Source organism: Protomyctophum bolini (assembly GCF_963924005.1).
Source record: "Protomyctophum bolini genome assembly, chromosome: 9".
Lineage (NCBI taxonomy): Eukaryota > Metazoa > Chordata > Actinopteri > Myctophiformes > Myctophidae > Protomyctophum > Protomyctophum bolini.
In genome coordinates this window covers 12871586-12894920 of record NC_137870.1, presented here as the reverse complement: position 1 = coordinate 12894920, position 23335 = coordinate 12871586, and the positions used below count along the sequence as shown (strand labels likewise).

Sequence of the window (23335 nt, the reverse complement as noted above, 5' to 3'; positions counted from 1 at the left end):
TCGCTGGATGGTGTCGAGCAACAAAAAGAGCCTACAAGCACAAATAATAATATGTGAGCTAGCTATTTTTGAAAAAATATAAATAAACGTTGACACTTTTCATCTACAGTATAATGACATTTTGGTGGTTAAAGATCAGCAATTTGCTAATGGATGCTGTTCTTGTGATGGCTGCGTGCCAGAGAGAGAGCCACGATATTCACTAATCTCATCCAGCAACAACAAACAACAAAACAAAATGTAGGCTGTACATCCTCGTACAAAGCCCTTGGTCAGATGTCAGAGTGTATAGTCACTCGAAGCTAGGGGATAATATCATCATACTGTATTATCATCCCATTGAGACCTGAGACCAGATTCTTTTAAATCATGACGGTTTTCTGAAAGGCCTATAGTCACTATGTCAGTCAGTGGTTCTCAAACCTTCTCATGTCAAGGACCCCAACAACTATACTGTAGGACCCCAACAACTATAGCCTACTGTATCATGTATTCAGGCTTCAGCCGAAAATATGTTGCTCCAGAGATCCCCCCCAAGCAAAGACACGAGTTAAAAACTTTTGCTGCGAAAGAATACAGTATATATTCAAAGATGTGCACATGTTTTCATGACTTTTCAAAAATAGCAGTTTGTATAGCGCTATAAGCTTGTACAGTATATCTGATATTTTTCAATAAAGTATAAAGTGTTAAAGTGGTTAAACCCTAAGGTGACACAGATGCGTTTCAGCTGTTATAGAATGCCATGTACTGATTATTCAGGACCTCCCACTGCGCCATAGACGTGTTTAACTTATTTAGCGTTCTATGTAATGATAAACATATAACGTTGGCTTACAGCATATCAAAGCTCTCGGTCGATCGGCAGCTCCGTGTTCAATTGGCTTTCCCTTCAGCCTCAATGCATTGAAAAACAGAAAGGTCCTTTTTATGAGAATTCCAGCTCAGATCGCGGTGGTTGAACAAAGCGACCGTGTTTAATTGGCTCAATAGCAACACCCCGTTGACCGCACGTCTAAAATATGAATGCCTCTAAAGACTCTTAGGTAGTCACTCAATAGTCTACCCCTTTTGGTGTTTTTATGCTTTAGCTATTGAAAAATAGCAGATCTACAAGCTCATAGCACGCCACCGAGTGGCGCGCTACGAGCTTGTACATAGGTCTGCTATTTTTTTAAATCGAAGAACGACTGACATAGAAACATAGCTTTTTCAGAAAACTGTCAGGATGTAGAAGACATTTTTAGAATCTCAGGTTAAAATGGGTTAAATGAATGAGCTTTTCGAGGCACCTAACCTTGGAGCCCTAGCCAGGCGACCTCAGACTGAACCCTCCTGATATCACACTGGCCTGAAGGCTTATGGGAGCAGTGTGACGTAGCATCAGATAGCTGGATGTGTGTGTTTGCCCATGCGTGTTCAATAGCATCCACAATATACGGCATGGCTGGCTGCATCTCTATTTGATTACGAAATGCGACGGGGCGGGGAATACTGTTGTTCAGCATTCTCCTTTGGTAAAAGTAAATACATGTACAGATGTGCCGTTTGAGAACTTCACATGTCCTGCCATTGGCAATTCAGTAGATTGTCAGCATTGAGTTCTTCTGCTGGACACTTCTTTTCAATAGAAAATAATTTTGCTGGGGGCCGCCTGGATTCTCAAGGTGGTTCCAGGCTGTCCCCAGCTGAACGATGGAGAGTTGGTAACCAAATGGACCCTTATTAGATCTTTACAGGTCCCTGATTTCATTTTATGCTTACAATTAAATTATTGTTAAATTAAACATCTGGTTTGCCTGTTATCCCTCCTAATGGTACCAACATCAATACAGCATGGAATTCTTTAGTCTTGGGTCTGAGAGGTAAAATGTCATCAAATGGCGGTCCGTGGCTCAAATCCACAATAAATATTCGATCTTGATATGAAACAGGTTGAAAACCACTGGTCTAATGATGATTGTTAAGGAGGCTGCGTTCCTGCCATGTACAGTATGAAGGCTCAGAATCCATATGCCTTTCTTTCAGTAACTTCCAGTCATCTGCCATGTATGAAGGCTCAGAATCCACCGAGCCAGAGGGATGCAGCACAGACGGCAAAACAGTGGGGTCCTCCGTCACTGCCTGTAAGAAGGTAAGGACACCCTTCAGGTCAGCTAGGGTGTGTGTGTGTGTGTGTGTGTGTGTGTGTGTGTGTGTGTGTCGGCATCGGCAAAATTCTGTTCAGTGTCTGCAGTAATTGGCAGTCGCCATATATGGAGAAGGCGATGCTTTTTGTACCCGTGATCTGTATCCTGAAGCACTTGTTCTAGAGCTTTTTTCAAGTTTGCGCATCCACTATTGTTTGTGTTCAAGACATTTCTTGTAAAATGTGAATGCAAATAAAGATGTTAAATGTGTGTGTGTGCGTGCGTGCGTGCATATTTATGTTGGAAGGGGTGGTAAGGTTATTGCAAGCACATCTGTCTGTCCATCCGTATCATGTATGGACAGACATTTCACTCTTCATTATGTGTATGTCGTGTCCGATTGTTTATCCACGTCTGTCTGTCTGTCTGTCTGTCTGTCTGTCTGTCATACACCAGCCATTCTACCCATAGATATAAAAATCACACCCATGTGATGTGAAGTGAGTGGCACTCTTATCATCGCAAATCATAATTTGCGTCCTCACCTTCGTCTTCAATGTTTGTGTTTACACAAGCACTCAAAGCTGGCCATTCGTTGTCAATGGCATTCAATGTTTGTGTTAACACAATGTTTGTGTTTGCACAAATCATCAAAGCTGGACATAGGAGGGGCTAGTGCCCCTCAAAAACCAAGATGCCTCATTGCCCGCTGCAGTTCATTGGAGCGACCACTGCAAGGTGGAAGTCAAGCAGAAGTGCGGAAGGATCGTTCCGTAGTGCCGATCCAGGACCCGTCTTACCATGTGTCTGATTGGCTCCTGGGCAGGCGTAGTTTTACTGAGGTTATAGGGGTTAGGTTTAGGCATAGTTGTAAAAAATAAAACTGTCAATCACAGCGACTACTGGCCAATCACAGCAGGGCTTTCCTAGAACTGCGGTGGGATTCATAATCACGCGTCAGTCAGTGTCTGAGGCTTCCAGATGGTTTTTAATACTCTCTCCTCGAGGGTGCCAGGGAGGGACAGCCATGATAATATAATCTAACAGCCTGACAGGCCCTGGGGTCCGGTGCATTGATTATACCGGTAATATATAGTAATCATCTCCCAGTGCCGCATGCAGAGACAGACAGATAGAAGTTAGTGTACTGCAGCACTCAACAACCTGATAGGAGAGTGTGGAGGGCAGCGATCCAGGAGTCCTGAGTTCTGATGGGGTCTGCGGCCAATTTCATATTAATTTGGGATTTGAATGAGCAGTGTAGATTGGCTTGTAGCTTGTAGATCTTGTGAGCTTGTAGATTAGTGATTTTCACTACTTTTGCAACACTAGAGCGGTGCCCATTTAGCACTGGCCTACTTGGAACGATGCAAGTTGGAAATGAATGCCCCACCCAGTTATTATGTCTGTGTCGCTTTTATGCCCATATACAGTATGGAGTTCTTTGTCAGGCATGCCCAAATATGGAGTCTATGCCGACGTCAGAATGATGTCAGGGCCAGCTCCATATATGGAGCCTGGGCAGGGGCCCTGTCCAGAGCCCGGGAAGAGGACCATTTGGGGCGGTTCTGGACAACCGTGGCTCCGACCGACTCGACACGGGCACTGCACTCCCTGTGGGGTTGTGGAATGCAAGTGTCAGGCATGTTCAAATATGGAGTGTTGTCAGAGGTGATGTCAGCTGTTTCCCCTTTTAAGCCCATATATGGAATTCTTTGTCAGGCATGCCCAAATATGGAGTCTGGGCCGGGCAGAGGCTCTGCACATCGGTGGGATGAACGGTTCTCAAGTTACGTTGATTTCAGACGTACATACATTTATAGATAGCTAATAATATTAGTTTGTTTTTAATTTATGGAGTTTCTTATATTTTTCTTTGATTTCTTCATAAAATTACAGTAAAAAAAATATTTTAATTTGTATTTAATTTATGAAAAAATTAATAAATGTAAATGATTTGAAACAATAATGTAAGGAAAACAAAATGTAAGAAAAACGAAATGTAGGAAACAAAAATAAAGGGACCCATAAAATTGTGTCCTCGACCCACAAATGGGCCTATTGGGGAACAGTGCTCTATGATATAATGTTCCCTGCATGGTGAGAACAGTATAATATATAAACAGTATACACAGTATTATGATTTAATGTTCCCTGGTGAGATCAGTGGAGTCTGGCCATGTCACAGATGGCCCGTCTCAGAGGGGACGAGTCGAGAACAAGGGCACGGATTAGCACTATAAATATATACAGCATAATGGACACGATGAGCGTTATGTAATGACTACAATATTGTAGTCCCCCCCCCCCCCCCTTCCCGATCTATTTTAGAAAGCACGATTAACAAGATGCAAAAGCATTGCACAGAGTCAGAGAGCATATCATCTACAACCTTTGCAGTTAACTATACTGCAGTTAACGGGGCCCATACTACAATTTAGACATTTACTGTAGCAGACGTTCATAATCCAGAGCGACGTAGAGTAATATAAACAAGAACAACAAATGGTAATATATATCAGATATAGAAATCCCGGTTCTCCATACATCTGGCCATTTCGTTGGTACTTTGCGTCCCTGCATCGTTCTTCAGTACATCCACATACGTTAGTATGGGACGTCCTCGTGACCGGTGCCCGTGTGTTGTTCCCAGAGCACCAGTTTGCTGGCTGGCAGTTCTTGATGCCTTTGGCAGTGTCCTGCTAGTCTCATAGAATGCTATGTCTACATAATATGCTATCAAAATGACATAATTTAGCCTTTGTATAGGTCTGCAAGGTCGTTGAGACTATAGGCAAGTGATACGGCAAGTGCTGTTGGCTGAGATGGAGTCTCAATAGGATTCATATATGGCTAAATGTTTTAGAGAGCCCTAGTCTGGCTGGGGATAATGGAACTTTCACTAAGAACACTTCACCTTTCACCCTATTGTTATTTATTGCCAAGGAGAGCACTTTTAGGGCCTAAAGGCTTCATGACAGTAAAAGTGCTCTCCTTGGCGATAAATAACAATAGTTTATACATGACAGTCTGTGTGTCTAGTTAGCTGAGTGAGTATTGATCATCTCTGTATATTATGTACCTCTGACAAAGGTCCAGGAGAAAGGTCCATTAATTTCAACCACAACAGGGCAAAACATAGAGACAATGGGCGTGGGCACACTCGTGCGTGCGCATGTGTGTGTGTGTGACGTTGGTCGCGTTGTCCGACTAGTAACCATATTACTAACCCTAAATCTAATCCTATCCTCAGTCTTTAAGGGTAAGAACACTTTTTTTGAGGTTTGGGTTGTTTATTATGGGCAAACTAGTCCATTCCATGAGTTATTTTGCTCCGTTGGGTTGTTTATTAGCAATTTAATAAATAAAAATACCATCCCATTGACTTCCATTGTAACGGGGAAACAGCTCTCAAAGTCACTCTTTTAGCACGACAGGGTATCACATCGTTGTGGCTCAACAGCATTCCAATAATACGCTTCAGGAGTGGGTGACTGGGTGTACAGTTTTGGTTTTTTACTCAACGCGAACAGCAGTGATTCGGTCGGCGTAGGCATACCTACCGGATCTTCTTTCTACACAAATTAGTCAAAACAAGACAACATTGATTTTTTTTATTAAAAATAAAACCGCATGAGTTTTCCTGATGTCATAAGCTGTCAGTATCAGCTTTTGTTGCGTTGGTTCATGTGCTGAAAGAGTGACGTTGAGAGCTGTTTCCCCGTTACAATGGAAGTCAATGAGCGACTTTATTTCTTAAATTGCTAATAAACAACACAACGGAGCGAAATAACTCATGAAATGGACTAGTTTGCCCATAATAAGGTAAGAAAACAACCCAAACGTCTCAAAAAGTGGTCTTGCCCTTTAACCGACCACGTAAGTAAACATAAAGCGAAGTTGTTGTATAGCACAGTTTCACAATGTTTTCACTTCAGCGGCAGTTATTTCCACGTTTCTTAGTCGTCTACTCACAGTAGGCAGTATGTAGGAAATGTCCATATTGCTCCATTGCATCGTCTGATAAGGAACATATTAGTATTGTATTGCAGGTGATTATGGATTGATAACATTGGAAACAGGGGTTATATGGCAGGTGCTGTGGTATATTAACGGGTGTTGTATTTCAGGTGTTGCAGTATTATTAACAGGTGGTATATTGTAGGTGCTGTGCAGCAATGACGACTCCTCAGACTACTGGCTGAGCAATGAGAAGGTCCTCTGCAGACTGGCTCTTCTGGAGGATGACACCCATGGTAGCTGCACCACAGTGAGTACTCCAAATCGTCCACCGTATGTGTGTAATTCTTTGAATACATATTCTTTCCCAGCGAACGTTTTAACTCAAATCTTTGCTTCTGTTCTGGGGGGTATGTAACAAATTATGTTGAGACGCGGGTCGGCAGCCAAATACATTGGTGGTCCTTGACATGAAAAGGTTTGAACACCACTGACATAGAATCTGAATCTGGTCTCAGGTCTTAATAGGTTATATCAAAATGTTTGGGGCAAACGTGCACATTGGGGTGGGGTTACACACAGTGACATCATAGTCTTACTCAGTGACATCCCAAACCTCTTATTTGTGTTTCTACAATTCAGATAGTCGTGGCATGTCTGGGGATTTGGACTTGAACCTCCTGGTCCTGTAATGATCATTGTTCTACCATCACAACATCTTTGTTCATCTATAGCCTCCCATGCTTTCAGCATTGATTTTTTTTGTGCCACTGCTGAAAGCTAAATCAGCTAAACCCTGCTAAAGACAACACTTCATATTTCCTTTTTCGAGTCGGTTATCAGTGGCAGGCAGAAATGCTCGGTTTGCTAAGATATTGATTCACTCACAATGTTGGCATGATGGAGATGGAGAGTATAAAAGACTAACGGTATAGCAATCAGGTTGTTGAACAAAGGCAATGGGAATGGCAGGTCGGACTCCGGCTCAGCACGCCTATTAGTTCTTGCTCATGCTTTGTAATTATGGACAATAGGGGGGGAGGTTTATTCATTGTTGCAATTGTGAAGGAGGCATTGCTATTATTATTTAGTACATGTACGTATGCTGCATTGCATTGCTGTCAATGTGAGTAATGTACAGTATGTCACTCCCGATTTCCGATCACGTGATTGGATCGGGACAACTCTAATTGGCAGTGGGAGAGGCATTCTCACATGCTCTCCTTACAGTACGGTCGTGTCATGTCCGTGTTCTCATTGTTTAAAAAGCAGGTGGCTCGCGCACATCCAGTTCTTGGCTGGTGCTGGACAAAGGTAGATACGTGTTCTCATTGTTGCCAGCACAGTCCCCCGTCCCGCCACAAATCCATCTGCAGCAGAACGGCTAATGTAACTTTAATCCGTCAAAGCGAATGATAGATCAGACTAAAATCGTATGATATTTAGTCGACTAAAACTAGACTAACTCTAAAACATTCCAGGTGATTAAAATGAGACTAAAACTAAATGAAAACTATACAAAATACACCAAATCTAAATGTGGTGTCAAAAGCAACACTGCGTTGAATAAAGGTAAGCATCTGAAAAGATATAGATAAAAACAGAGGATCCGGGCACATTATGAACGCCTCAGGAACGTCTGCAACCCCAGCTATTTAAAATTCATACATTTGTGCACCAAGGCTCGACTGTCCTTCACTCTTACTTTTGTTCAACTACATAACAGCATGGAATGACAAGCAACATTTAGGCTGTCCTTGCTTCCACAGTTCAGTGCGTTTTTTGTTCTTGTCACAACATCTTCATCATCAGTGTTTTCTTCAAGTAAATTCAGCACTAACTGTAGTTAGTAGTCTTCACTTCTTTTTGTGAAAATGAACCATGAACGTGTCATTTTCTCTCGCCTCTGTTCACACTCAAAGTTAAAAATGATCGAGGAACACCTTTATTAAATTAAAAGGGCAACTGCCAACATGTACATTTGCTTACGGTACATATTCTGTTTACTTCATTGCCTAGTAGCAACCCAATGCTAATGTATGTAGCATTATGACTGCAAACTATGAGAAACTACTTTAAAGGACCATTTGACGTTCAATAATTAGCAGGTAGATAGGTAAGGCAGCCTTGCTGTCACACTCTCTCACTATAAAACCATGCTCGCTCGACCCAGTAAACAGTCCTGCATGGTCTCTCTCGCATTGTAGTTCAACACCCCTCCATTCATATAAAAAATGCAAACACAACAGCTGTGTTTTGCTGTATGAAAAGCACTGTCATGGCAGTACAGAATGCGTTCAGTGTTTACACTTGTATGGCTGGATATAGGAAGAAGGCATTCAAAATCACTGCACGTTCACACATGACCCCAAAGTTAAATATAGCAGTGAATTGGCACAATTTCCAGTAAGCTGAACGGATGGGGTTTAGAGACTGTGTGTGTGTGTGTGTGTGTGTGTGTGTGTGTGTGTGTGTGTGTGTGTGTGCGCACGTGTGTATTTGCGCATGCGTGCGTGTAGAGAGAGAGAGAGAGATTTGACCAATTCAGCATCATGGCCAGAGACACAGTCATCATCATTAAATGGGTCAAATGTTACATAAACGATGATCACTATATTATTTATTTATTACATTTTTATCCTATGATTTTGCAACCCATTTATTCATCCAGTTTCAAATTATTTAATGTAATCCTGGGCGCTACACTTCCTCTGCTAACCTGGGGGGGGGGCAGTGGACTGACCTCATGCTTCCTTCTATGCATGAGGAGTCCAAGCTGCTTCTTTTCACCTGACGGGGGGAGTTTCCCTGGCCGGACGTAGCGCGTGGAAGGAACACGTTATTCCGACCAGTTCCTTTCCCCTCCGTCAGGCACGGCTGGCCAGGGAGAGGTAGTTTTGAGACCAGGATTACTGCATGTTTTACCTACCCTAGGGGACACGGAGAGAACATGCAACCTCCACACAGAAAGGCCCTTTCGCCAAAAAAGATAGAATAAAACTATTATGCCATCCCGAGGCGTTCCAAGGCCATTGAGTCGATGTAATCCCTCCATCTAATCCTTGGTCTCCTCCCATTGGGACGTGCCTCGAGGACCTCCCTAGGGAGACACTCGAGAGGCATCCTAACCAGATTCCCGAACCACCTAAGATGGCTCCTTTCCAGGCAAAGAAGCAGCGACTCTACTCCAAGTCTCTCTCGGAGAGACTCAGAGACTCAGATTATATTTTGTTGTCGTTGGGTAATATTTTGTCCACAATTCCATGCTGTATTGATGTGCACATCAATGGTACCACAGGAGAGATAACATGAGGCAAACGTTGATCAAAATAACAATTCTTCTACATTCTCTCTAAATAGTGTAGTGTAGACTTCTTGTGTACACCTGAACAAAGACCTGTACTGGAGAGACAATACACTGACAATACACACTCCCCCCGAGGATGCACACGGAACGATACAGACTCTCGTTCATGCCAACTGCTATCAGACTATACAATGCGAATGCATAAGAACTGACTCCCACCAAATGGCATATGGTCCTGGTCTTGTGTGGCTATGTCCGTTTGTGTCTGTTTTCTTGTGTTCTTCTGTCTGGCCAGTTGTTTTAGCTTTTTATGTGTCACATTATGCTGTTGTAACGCTTCAATTTCCCCTCTGGGATTAATAAAGTATATCTCATCTCATTCTTGTAAATTAAGTGATGCAGATATTTAACAATAATCTAACTCTTGAGTGCGTAACATAAAGTTAAAGATCCATTTGGTTACCAACTCTCCATAATTTAGCTGGGGACCACCTGGAACCCCCTCAAGGGGGACTGGTGGTCCCCGGACTACTGCAAAGAGCAACAACAGCATCTTGTTTAAAATGTCCAGGAAAAAAGTGCTTTCTCTTTGAAGCAGAGCAGACGGTGACCGGGTTTTTTAGATTTGTGCCAGTCAGATGTAGATCAATACTTTAGCACATTTATATCAACTAACTTTGTGAGTAACAACTGCTTTGATCCTTTTCTTTGTTTTTGTTTTGTTTTGTTGACTCCAGCCTTCTGGGTAGTTCTAAATAGCAGGATTTTGTTTTGACAAGCTACTCCAGCCTGCAGCAAATTATAACTGCCTGCTCTCTCCAAATTTAAACTGAGTCCCACCACGGGACGTGCAGGATCCAAATGCTACTGCAGTGCTCTACTTATACCCATTAAAATCCTGAATGTTAATAATTGAAATCAAATCAAATGGAAAGTGTACAAATGGAACCAAATTGGCCCATAAGGATTCCAGATGACAGCTACTCACCCAACTGTGTGAAAGTGTGTATCAACATTCGTTGTGTGTGTGTGTGTGTGTGTGTGTGTGTGTTACAGAGTAGTTTAGTGAACGCCTCAGGCACAAATCCACACTCATCAGAAGGACGTGCCGATGTCTGCAACCCCAGCTATTTAAAATTCATACATTTGTGCACCAAGGCTAGACTGTCCTTCACTCTTACTTTTGTTCAACAACAGCGTGAAAAGACAAGCAACATTGAGGCTGTCCTTGCTTCCACAGTTCAGTGCGTTTTACCCTAGAAATCCAGGACTTTTTTTGTTCTTGTCACAACATCTTCATCATCAGTGTTTTCTTCAAGTAAATTCAGCACTAACTGTAGTTAGTCTTCACTGCTTTTTGTGAAAATGAAGCATGAACGTGTCATTTTCTCTCGCCTCTGTCCACACTCTATGAATCACAGAGAAGGTTTATGTGAGAGGGAACAGATGTGGCCTGTCTGTCCTCCAAGCGGCGCTGCATGTCAGATGTCCTCGTGACAAATCGCCATACTCCGCCTCTCAGATTCTTCCTTCACAGCCTTTTCTGGTTTACACAGCCTATCAATCACAGCCGAGCCTGTGATGACACTGCAGAGAGAAATGGGTTTATTTGGTTCCTAACGTGATTGCACAGAGACGCATGGAGGATAGAAGGACAGAGGAAGTTTAGAATAAGAGGACAGAGAGGAGTGAGGTGATGCGGAGAAAAGAATAAGATGGAGGGGCCGAGAGCAGTGGTGGAAAAGGTGGAAAAGTGTTTTTTTAAGTAAAAGTATCAATACTGCAATATACTATAGGTATTTGAGTAAAAGTACAAAAGTATTGGCATCAAAATCTATGTAAAGTACCAAAAGTAGAAAGTACTCATTGTGCAGAATGTCCCATTTCATGTTTAAACCTGTTAAACCTATTTAGAAAATATCAGATCTACAAGCTCACAATGCATCGCGGCGCATTGTGAGTTTGTAGAAATTAAGAGATTAATGTATATGTTTTGTGATAATAATCATGGTGGATGTGGTGGAGTCCGAGCTGTAGTAGAGTAGAAGTAAAAGTATTGGGGGGAAAAATCCAGTAAAGTACAAATACCTCAACATTGTACTACGTTAAACCACTGTTCTGGGGTAGGAGTGGGATGTAAGAACCACATTCCAGAAAGACACATTTTATAGAATAAGACACCTGACTCCATCATGGAGTGTGTGAGGTTTAGACTTTGCAACAGTGTCATTCGCTGAAAATAACTGTATAATTATAATAATAAATAATGTTTGAGAAAGTGGAATTTGGAATGAATAGGGAGAACGAGAAGGAGAATGCCTGGGACAGAGGGATATCAGAAGAACCATGTGGGGGATTTAAATTCCATGCACAGAATTCGTGTTAACCCGGAATTTCAGTGTAAAACCTCTGGACATATCAGCTCATTACTGAGGCGATGAAATGTTGTCTGATGCCAAGACTGCTTGATTATACTGTAATATGAGGAAAAAGTCTTTATACTGCCTAACGGTCAAGCTGAAGAGCATCCGTCCATTTTATATACACTGGAGTATATACACTAGAGCGGTGCCCATTGGGCACTGCCTACTAGGAACGATGCAGGTTGGAAATGTATGCCCCACCCAGGTATTATGGCTGTGTCCCTTTTATGCCCATATATGGAGTTCTTTGTCAGGCATGGTCCAAATGCAGATGTCAGAACAAAGATATAGGGGTGATCAGGTCCAGAGCCCGGGCATAAGAGGCTTCTCTTTTGTTACTGAAAACAAGTGTCTGTTTTCAACACTTCTTTTCACTGTTCTGAATAGCATTTACCATTGCAAATGCCCTCCTTTCTCACTGACGATGTTCTGACATTTTATTGACAATCCAATGGCTTTCCAATGGCATGACGTGTGGAGTTCTCAAATGTAAATCTGTACTCCCACATACACGTTGCAGTATTTGGGCAATACTGAAGACACCAGAGATTCACAGGGAAGCCTCAAGCCACACATCTTTTATTTTATTTTTTTACAACGAAGGCAGACAGTGACTTATCTTTGGCCACTGGCTGTCTTTTTTCCGTGCTGGGCAGGTTGTGTGGGTCCTGTGTCATTAATCGGTCCATCGCATCACGGAAAGAGAAACTGCGAACAGCCGCAAAGCTGGGTTGAAAACACAGAGGTAAAGTCAGTGACGTATTGAACGGCACTGCATACTATGTATCTGACTTGGCCAACCGAACTGCGCACAAAGTTATACGTTAAAATAGGGTATGATTCAACTTTCATGGAGGGATGGATTTTTGTAGACAGACAGACAGACGTGGTTCCCCTTCCTGTTTTTGGTCCCCAAAGTAGAGCGAACCATCCATCACCTGATGACTCAAACACTTCACACTAGTATGGTGCATGCTGTTCTGACCTGTTCCCCATCCACTCCAGCCCCATTGAGACAGAACAGGGTGAACACATCACCAGCGGTGGGAAAAGTACTCACATTTCTTACTTAAGTAAAAGTATCAATACTGCAATGTAGAGGTACTCGGTTACAGTCCGTAATTCAAAATGTACTTGAGTAAAAGTGCAAAAGTATTGAAATCAAAATACGTGTGCGTGCGTGCTGTCGAACTAATGCCTGTCGGACTGTTAGTATGTCTAACCAACGTATGCACCTGCGTGTGTGAGTGTGTCTGTGTGTGGTTGCGTGCGTGCGCGCGTGCGTGTGTGCGCGCGTGCTGTCGAACTAATGCCTGTCGGACTGTTAGTATGTCTAATCAACGTATGCACCTACGTGTGTGTGAGTGTGTCTGTGTGTGGTTGCGCGTGCGTGTGTGCGCGACTGTGCAAGCATGCGGTGGCTGGCACCACATGCATCTGCTCAGAGATTATTCCGACAGTGTGCAGAAGGCAATAATTGTAGCCAACACTCACAGTTCTTGGCCCAGCTGCTGCCAATATTGACATAATTATCACTTGAGCCGTGGAGCGATGAAATAACACTTATAATGAGATGTTTGTGTGCATATGTATGTCACTTTGTCCACGATCAAATCCCAATAGGCCATAGCAGTGGTGCCACTCAAAAATAGTTCAAGAGAAAAGAGTTTGCACACCATTTTCTGCTTCCATATATTATTTACCTCAAGTACGTGGTACTTGAAGTAAATATATATGGTACATGGTACACCACGTACGAAAATATATAAAATACAAAAATAAATATATATGGGAGCAGAAAACTCTTTTCTCTTGAACTATCACTGTTTTTGACCCAGACCAGCACCCAGCCTATTAGGTTGTGGATGTGCGTGTCCTTTGGCTGTTTTTCAACCTGTTTGTCACTCAAATATAGGGGGTGGGGGGTTGCACTGCCTTTCCCCTTGTACACATGCAGATCAGGCAATCTGGAGACGATTATAAAAACATTTCATCTGATGTGGCTCAATGCACACCTTTGGGATTTCAAAAGTACTCAACTTCATATAATTGGTCCCGTCTAATGTTCATGATAAAAAGAAAGTTTATTTCTACTCATTCTGTGTCTAATGGGAGGGCTGTGGGCAGTTCAGAAACCCGTCCACCAGTGACATCATCGATGGGGAATCCAAGCTAATATAAATGGAAGGCTTTCTATTCCTGAAAAGTTGTAATGTGATAATGGAGCCATAATAAAAATCTAAATATATTTAAAACAATTATTGTTTAAAAAAGATCTGCCTAACAATGATGTCACTGGTGGACGGGTTTCTGAACTGCCACAGCCATGAGACACGACTGAGCAGGGGTGGTATTTTATCATTAACATTTGTGAGGACCAATTATATCTCTGCTGTCGGAAGGAAACTCCAAAATGGTCATTTTTTTCAGGAAATGAAAAATTAAGAAAACATTTAAAACAAAGCAATACAGCCTCATCAAAGTTAGTGTTGTAACTGTATATAATTGTCAATTACTTTCATGAGAGAGGGGGAGAGGTGGTGGAGTTAGTTGCTTTAGCAGACATTTTGAGGGTCCAATGGAGTTACCGTAAGAGGTTTTGTCCAAAGCACTTTTTACTACTTTCCATTGGTTCAATATTTTCGAAACAATACAGACGTAAAGGGTGCTCACTGGTATATGCAACAAAAAAAAATCAAAAACCTCAAAAATTGAGTTATGAGGTTTCCTCCCGACAGCAACGAAGGTTGAAAAGTGGTGAAGTGATCATTTAAGCAAAAGTATCAATACCATAGACATACTCTGTTACAAATAAAAGTCTGGTATACAAAAGGTTACTTGAGTAAAAGTATTGGCATTTCCACAGTTTTTCTAGTAAACCACTAAAACCATAGACTCCAGGCATGTCATACTAGGTGCCTAAAACAGCTAGCCCATGTACAGTTCAACTCAAGCAGATATAAGCAGACAACGTTGTGAACTTGTAGATCGGCTATTTTCTGCAAAAGTACTTGGTGTAGAGGGGAAAAGGATGCTATAAATACAGTAGGCCTACACTAAGTGCCCCCTCTTTCCTTCGGTCAGGATGCAGAAGTGGGTGTGTTGTCTAAAAAGTTTGGGAACCACTGAATTAGAGCATCTCCAAGGCCAAGTCAGAATGTTCAAAAATAGGCCATGAACTCTGTGTGTCTCTCTTCCTGTCCCTCTAAACAACCCAAAACATCCTGAATTGGGTTCCTCAGTCAGACATCTGGAACAAGCCCTGATGGACTTTGTTCCAAGTTCAACCAAAGTCAGTAATAGCATAATTTCAGCGCAGTCTGGCCATGAAACTCTGCCTACTCCTCCGTTGTGTCTGTGTGTGTGTTGCTTTTAGTAAAAAAGTAAAAGGGTCTACTCCAGGTATTACAACAAGCCTAATCACTGTATTTACAAATGCTTATGGCTCAGGAAGCAACAGGGGTCTTGTGAGTAAACTATATAATGGACTTATGTCGTTGAAAAAGGACTCTACAATATATGTGAACGAGCGATGGGAAAAAGAGTTGGGAATTGATATAAGTGATGAAGTATGGATGAATATATGGGAAACGCAATCAACGACCACTAATTCCTTGACTTGGAGAGACTTTTGTTGGAAAAACCATATTCGCTTCTTTATTACTCCAAAACAGAAGTCCAAACAGACTGGCAACCATATGGACTGTTGGAGAGAATGTGGAGATACAGTGGTTGATCATGCACATGCACATGTCTTGTCCTGTAATTCAGCCATTTTGGAAGGAAGTGACACTTATCTCAAACATTATGGGTTTTAGAATAGATGATTCATTCACATCTTTGTACCTAGGACATCTCCCAGACGGGCTAAATCGGGATGACTCCTACTTACTTAAGATTCTACTTGTAGCAAGCAAAAAAGCTATTACAAGAAATTGGTTACAAAAGAACTGTCCTACTGCCGACCTATTTTTCAACATTGTGAAACAACTTCATCACCTAGAACAGATGACCTATTCTTTAAGACTGCAAAAAGAGCTGGGTGAAAGAAGATTGGAGAAATGGACAGAGTACTTAGCTGGGGGGGTGGATGTGGAGTGAATATGGGTGGTGTCTTTCCGGACGTCATTTAATGTAAGGAACCCAAAAATCTGTAATATGTATTGCTGCTGTACATCCCATGACCTCTTGTTTTGTTTTGTTTTTTGTTTTTACTTAAGTTTTCTTTTACTGTTGATGTTTCTGTCCTATTGTATGTCTTGTTTGTCTTTGGTGTCTGTCTTGCATATTCAAAAATTCCAAAATAAAGAGTTTAAAAAAATATGCGGGATGGGGAGAGAGATAAGCGGCAAAGGCCGTCGGGATTGAGAGTCGAACCCGCGGCACGCCGTCAGGCTGGCTCAGCAGCCTAGGTGCCTAGACGGTTGAGCTAACCGTCCGGGCCGTCATTTCCTCTATTATTCAGTATTTGTTTTCTTCTGCTTGTCTGACTCTATTTCCAAAAGTCAGTCATCAAACTGGCCTCGATTGACTGCAAATTGTTACTTTTAACTGGGTCCTACCAGAGTGGAAGTAAGATCAGTGAATTTACTATGCTTTGTAGTCACACAGGGGAACATTTGGACTCGTTAGATAAACAGTGTCACCAACAAGGTCACCAAAACAAAACCAGCTGTTTGGAACAGCTTGCTTTGATCCAGTGTGTGCTTCTATATTTATCTCAGTGCTTATTTTGATGATTCCAATCATGGTCATCTTAAAATTACTACTGACAAAATGAACAGACATTTAAATAGGCTAACCTTTTTTGAGTGTCAAAGCCAGTGCACTGACCCATTTGTTTTCCGGCTGTACTATTTGTTTCTTTTTATTTCTTCTCGTCTACAGCCAAAACAGAAGACAAATTACAAGACGTGTATACAAGAAGTGTCACAAGGAAGAGATAAAGCAGAGATAGTTGAGTAGATGCCAAATAGTGCACACAGACTGCAGGAAACTGAACAGCAGGAACCTAGTTCTAAGCTTAATTCAGAACAAACCAGTCGGCCGATGAAACATTGTTTTTACCCATGCAAAGTAGCCTCCAGCGCTGGTTTGCAGTGTTGCCAGGTCTGCATATTATAATCAACTTTGGGCTCGTTTTCCTGTAAAGTCGCTTGTAAATATTCATAGTTGCCGCGGGTTGCTTTAGTTTGTGTGGTTGAGCCCCTAAGCAGCCTTTAACATTGGTCCGGTTGCTATGCAACGCCTCCGTCACCACAAGCTATGTTTCTATGTCAGTGGTTCTAAGACATTTTCATGTCAAGGACCCCCAGAATTATGTATTTGGCCGCCGACCCCATCTCAAGATATGTTGTTCCAGGGACCCCCCCACTGGCCCCAGATGCAAAGATTTGAATTAAAAATGTTTGCTGTGAAAGAATATATATTCAAAGATTTGCACAATTTTGCAGATGCATTTACTACTTTCACTTCCACTAAAGGGGGAAATAAAAACAACAAAAACGAAATATCAAAACAACAATAACTAAATCTATCGGTATCAACTATCGGCTAAATTGTTATTTTAAACATCGGTATCGGCCAAGAATTTCCATATCGGTGCATCCCTAATGAACTTAATCATTTTGTTGTGTACATTATTTTTGTTTTTCTTTGACCCAAAAACTGGGGGATAAGTGCTGGGGGAGGTAGGTAGCAGGTATTGTCGGGTCGATAGTGGAGACCCTCTAGGTCTCTAGGAGGTGAAAGGCAGACAGCAGGATCACATGGAAGTGGCTTAAGACCAAGAGGTCGATACGGAAGCTACAGGAGACTGTCTGGGTGTTAATGGAAGCAGCTTTGAAAGAATGATTGGTTGATCTCCCCTTGTCCCCTAGGGTAGGTATAGGTACCCTCACAAAAAACATGCAGTAAATCCTGGTCTCTAATACTGCCTCCCCCTGGCCAGCCGGGGCGCCTGATGGAGGGGAAAGGAACTGGTTGGAATAGCGTGTTATTTCCACGAGCTACGTTCAACTGGGGAAGCCTCCCCCCGCCCCCCGTCAGGTGGCTAATTGGACTCCTCAGTCCTCATGAATTGAAAAAAGAATCTTCTAACAGTTTTCTGAAAAACTAGGATATTAATAAAATCTGGGAATACATTTCTTACCAGGAATTTTCTTCACCAATGTGTTTGTAAAGGTGTCTATTCACATATCCCACATTGGTTTATATTCAACCACCCTAGGGGAATTTTTGACAGCTGCTGAAAGGTGGGGTACCATACAACCATTATAAGCATTTCATTATGCTTTAAGTAGCATGTGATGTGTCAAACTAGGGGTTTTTCATCATTCTGAATCCATTTCAAGCATTAGTTTTGCACGAAAAACACTCCTTTCTATTTGGCCGCCGACACCCATCTCATCTCCAGAAGTAAATATTTGAGTTAAAAATGTTTGTGAAAGAATATATATTCAAAGATTTGCACACATTATGACAGAGTATAGTCACTAAGCATTACATTGATAATTGTATTGAAAATATCACCTATAATTGTAGGACATAGAATCCCAAAAGGGGGGTTGATTTTGACAGGAAAACGAAGGACGAGCGAGAGAGAGAGAGAGAGAGAGGAGAGAGGAGAGAGAGAGCCGAGGTGTGAATGTACGAACACAGCGTGCTCTCTCTCATGAGACAGAAATGGTGTGTTGTCATTGTCCTGTCTCCCGGTCCTGACTCCTGTGACACTGACATTGGAGAAAAAAGGAACGGAGGACAGTGTAGCTTCACACACTGACATCTATAAATAAATCCCATCAATGTAACTGTCTTCATTCTCTCTCTCACTCTCTCTCTTCTTCTCTCTCTCTGTCTCTCTCTCCCCCCCCCCCCCATCAGATCTGTTTTGTGAATGTCGACGAACAGAAAGTGGATTTTCGCAATGACAGAATTGTTGAGGTGAGCAAAACTCTTCTACTCTGCTGTCACTCATCTAATGTACAGTACAGTATATACAGGGCCTATAGAAAGACAATTTTTACATAAATTACACTGGATTTTACGGCACATTCCTCTCCTTAGCCCTAGAACACCTCTTGTTGTTTCATACAGTATATACAAGAGCCATAGAACGGGTCTCACAATTGGCAGGTGCCTTGCGATAGGTGCTGGGTAATTAACCACCTGCCAATTGTGAGACCCACACTTTTGTGTTTCCCTGGTCAATTGGTGATGACGTCTGCGGTAAACAGGACTTATTCGTAAAATCAGTTCATTGATCATTCCGCCGCCCCCTCGCATGGAGAGAAAGACGTCCGTGTGCATCTCTTGAAAAAGTGGAGATAATTGACTAAATACATGTTTTGTGCCAGAACTTTCACATGGATATAAAACTAGAGGACCATATTTCACTTCACGTCTTTGGAATTATTTAATGGGTGAGTACAAACTGAGCATTTATCACATTTGGGCCGCCAATTTGGAACCCGACCAGAAGTTAAGTAGACCGTTCAATGCCTCTGATACATGAACATATTTACTAAGTTAATTAAATGATCACAGGCGTTCTAGGTCTATCCTCTCCTCTGCTCTTCAGTGTCTCATCAATGCTGTAAAAGGTGTCTCAGTTGCCATGGATCCAGGATAATTAGAAAGAATTAGAGGGTTGATCTGTTTCGGCAATGAGTAGGTTTGTTCCCGGTAGTCACCCCTTGTGTCGGTGGAGGCAGTGATAACATCACATGACTATGAGCTGTTTCAAAGAACTTCACACACACGTGTGCAGCTAAAAGACAAATCATCCAATCAGAGCATTTTTCTACAATGATGATTTGTGTAGTTAAGTCGGTAGAGCTCTCACCTTTGGACCACAAGGTTTGATCCCAGGCACCGCCAACTCAGCATATGAGTAGCACAGCTTGGGTGCGGCAAGTCGTGTGGCAAGTACTGGGATCTGATGGTCAGACTCCATCTCACATGGGTCTATAGTGCATTGTAACAGGTACAGACTCCATCTACCAGGGGTCTATAGTGCATTGTAATGGGGACAGACTTCATCTCCCATGGGTCTATAGTGCATTGTAATGTGGACACTAGACTCCATCTCCCAGGGCATTGTAACCAAGGTATATTAAATGGAGGTAAGGTCACCGACGTCATTTGCGCTATCACACAATTCCAGACGGCAGATTTGTCGCACCATTGGAGCCAAACTGCACCCGGAAGTTCGGCAGAATGCACTGGAGTCAATGACAGCTCAGTGACCAGCTCATGAACAAACATTATTTATGAATGACTGAGATCTTTTGTAAGGTAATCACTTCTGGCAAATAACAGAAGACCAATTAATAACACATTGTCTGCTGTGTTGCTTTTCGATGTGTACACTGTAATTTTATAGAGGTATCTAAAGAGCAAAAAGTATGTTTCTGAACAAGTATCGCGAGACTTCCCGCCTTTTCCTGTCTGGCAGCCAAAGTTCATGAGACCCCGGAACAGAAACGATACCTTAAATCACCAAATAAAATGATGTACTGTGCACTCTGTGCACATCGAAAAGCAAGTGATTAGAAAGCAAACTGTGATACGTCTTCTTTCATGTGCCTGAACCGATTATATGACACAGGTCTCAATGGTGCATAAATAATGTTTGTTATGAGCTGGTCCAGCTTGCTCAATTCACTGCTTTGTCTACATGTCACTTCCGGTGCGAGATTCATATCATATGTATATTGTCGTCTCTATTTGATGAAGCAGAAATAATAGGTCTGTCTGTCTGTCGTACAATAGTGCATCTAACAGGGACAGACTCCCAGGTGTTAGCGGCTGATACCGACAATAAGCCTCTCCCGACCTACTTATGCTCTTCTCTTTACAGAAGCTGGCTCAGGTTTCTCCAGACTTGCCAAAGTTGATGGAGTCACTGAGTGTGCACCAACCCAAGGAAAATGAGATCCTTTTGCTTGGTAGCCTCAAGGCCCCAGACAGCAGTCAGACTCACGCACACACCCACACTCAGGTGAGTGAGCTTCACCTGTCACTCACCCACACACCCACACTCAAGATGAGTGAGTTTCAGTGCTTCGTACAATTCATCCATTTCACTTCTGTGTTTGCATGAGTTGGCTCCAAGTGGTACACAGTACACACTGACACATTAAAGATGGAGCGCCATGATCTTTGTACCTTTTCTGTTTTGTACGTGTCTATGGAGTTGACATTACTCTAATAGGCCCCCAGGTGTGGTGTGGTTACTAGAATATGTCTTCCCTGTGAATTCTTTGTACTTCCTGAAAGCTGATCAAAACACACCACTTTAGTGACACTAAAGGACTACAACCGAAATAAGCTCTTGACTTGGGCTTTGTTTATCCTTTTGACTGCTGTGTGCTTTTATAATCAATTGCACATGCGATTTGTAAATAAATAACTAAATTAATCAATCCAAAGCCTCAACCGAATAGATACATCCAGACTTACAGGTTTGCTATACGGTACACAATGAAATAAAGGTGGTACAATAACTATTTCAACTAGCATGTAATTATTTTTTTTTACAAATCTTATTCGTTTTTTGGCACCCTGAGCCCCCCTTTTGATATTACAAAATAAACTATTTTGAGGCAACCAGATTGGCATGAGGCATGCAGCAAACTGCTTATTTCGGGAGGCATAGGTGGGTGGAGGCCTTGGTGCGGAGCGGAGGGGTTCTTCTCTGCCTGCCTGTGTTTGGCATTTTGGGGACATGACGTCATGTGGAGAGGTACGGTACGGTAAGTGTGTTTCTATAGATATTTAACCAATAAAAAGTATTAACCCATTTAGGCCTGAATTTTAAATGTCTTCAAAATCCTGACATTTTCCTGTAAAACCCTATTTTTCTCTGTATCATTCATTGCAGTGCTCAATATTTCATGTCAAGGACCCCAAAAATTATATGTAATATGCCTCCACCCCCCATCTGAAAATATGTTGTTCCAGGGACCTCCCCAGAACTTGCAGAAGCAAAGGATTTAAGTTAAAATGTTCACTCTGTAATAATATATATTCAAAGATTTGAGGCACATTTTCAAGATTTAGCCATGTATAACAACAAATTGAGCAGGGCACCGCAGAGAGTTGAACCCCGTTCTGGTAAACCAGAAGTACCACAACCAGTGCCTTAGTTTTTGTTTTATAATTTACAGGTCCAAATCACAGTTGCCTGTGTGTCTTGCCGACCTCCCACGGCAAGTTAATTTGATGATTAAAAAAAAAGAAAAGTCCTTAAGGCCTACACTCTCAATTTGAATCATAACAGACTAGCCATGATTTTGTCTTTATACAATTGAAAACCGGAAGACTGACTCCACAAATACCTTAAGGAAAACTCCTCAGACATAAACTAAGAAAATGGCTTTAATTTTTTCGTGCTCATAAAGTGCTGCAAAGTGAACTGGGAGCGATACAGTGGTTATTAAATTTGCCAATTGTTTCATTGAATGAAACACACGCACACAGTCACGCATGCACGCGTGCATTAACATCCACACCACCACAACGTCTTAATAGCTATGTAGGGTAATACGGTACGGAGCTGCACTACTTCATATCTGTTAATTTATGTCACTAGAAGAGTGACACAAATTCAACGTTTGCCACCTGGAAAGTACTACAAAAGGGGGTTAATCAAACAGAAACTACAACATTTGGCCAACCTGGCGGGAAGGAAAGTACAAGATAGGGAAAACATTTGGCCACCCTGGCGGGAAGGAAACACAAGATATTCAACAGTTGGTACTTTGAAGAGATGTGAAGTCGAACAGCTGAAACCGAAAACTAGAGAGGAGAGAAAACTAGACTGAAAACCGAGGTACGGGAGGCCGGGTAGCCGAGCACACTGGGCGGGGGTCACACGAGGGAGTGCTGGGTACGACCCGGTTCCTGCACAACCCAGTTCCTGCACGACCCGCCTGCCCATTATGCCCGATTATCCCAGATTCAACCCATACCCCGGGGAGAACTACACTATAGCTGACCATAGATCCAGCGTCGTCCAGCTCATAGATTTAACGTAGTCAACGTCGGGCCCACATTTCAATTTACACGTTGGGCCAATCAAAAACAGATTGTAATTTAAATAATTTATTAATACTTGTGACGGGCCTAATGTACCTCAATGTACCCAGGCTTCAGAGGTACATTTGGGGATTCCAGACAACATAGCGCGCCCACTATCGTTGACCGGCCGGGGAGACCCTCGAGTCTCGACCCTACCCCCGGCATTCCCAAGGAGGATTCCAGACATCAAGGGCAGCAGGCATCATTTTCCTTTAAAAATAAATAAACCAAAAAAAAGAAAAGATAATATGTAAAAGTGTTAGAAATGACTACACTTGTACGTGCCCGTTGACCACCGGCCTACTTGACCATTGCTGCGTCTAAAACAACCAACTATACCAAAAATGATCAAACATTAGCCAAATTGTTAATTACATCAGAAAGGCAAAGTTTTTGAAAATAGCAAATCTACAAGCTCACAGTGCAAGGTATTG

The 23335-nt window shown here is 42.3% G+C and overlaps 1 protein-coding gene across 1 annotated transcript in view; it reads left to right on the top strand.

The window, feature by feature from the left end:
- Positions 1–23335, top strand: part of sphkap (SPHK1 interactor, AKAP domain containing) — a gene marked incomplete at its 3' end in the record, with an annotated part of 45455 nt that overhangs the window by 1968 nt on the left and 20152 nt on the right. Inside the window, exons 2-5 of the mRNA XM_080772168.1 lie at positions 2029–2134; positions 6295–6399; positions 18702–18761; positions 20680–20820. Of these exons, the coding sequence (XP_080628294.1) occupies positions 2029–2134; positions 6295–6399; positions 18702–18761; positions 20680–20820 (412 nt within the window). The remainder of the gene's footprint in view (positions 1–2028; positions 2135–6294; positions 6400–18701; positions 18762–20679; positions 20821–23335) is intronic.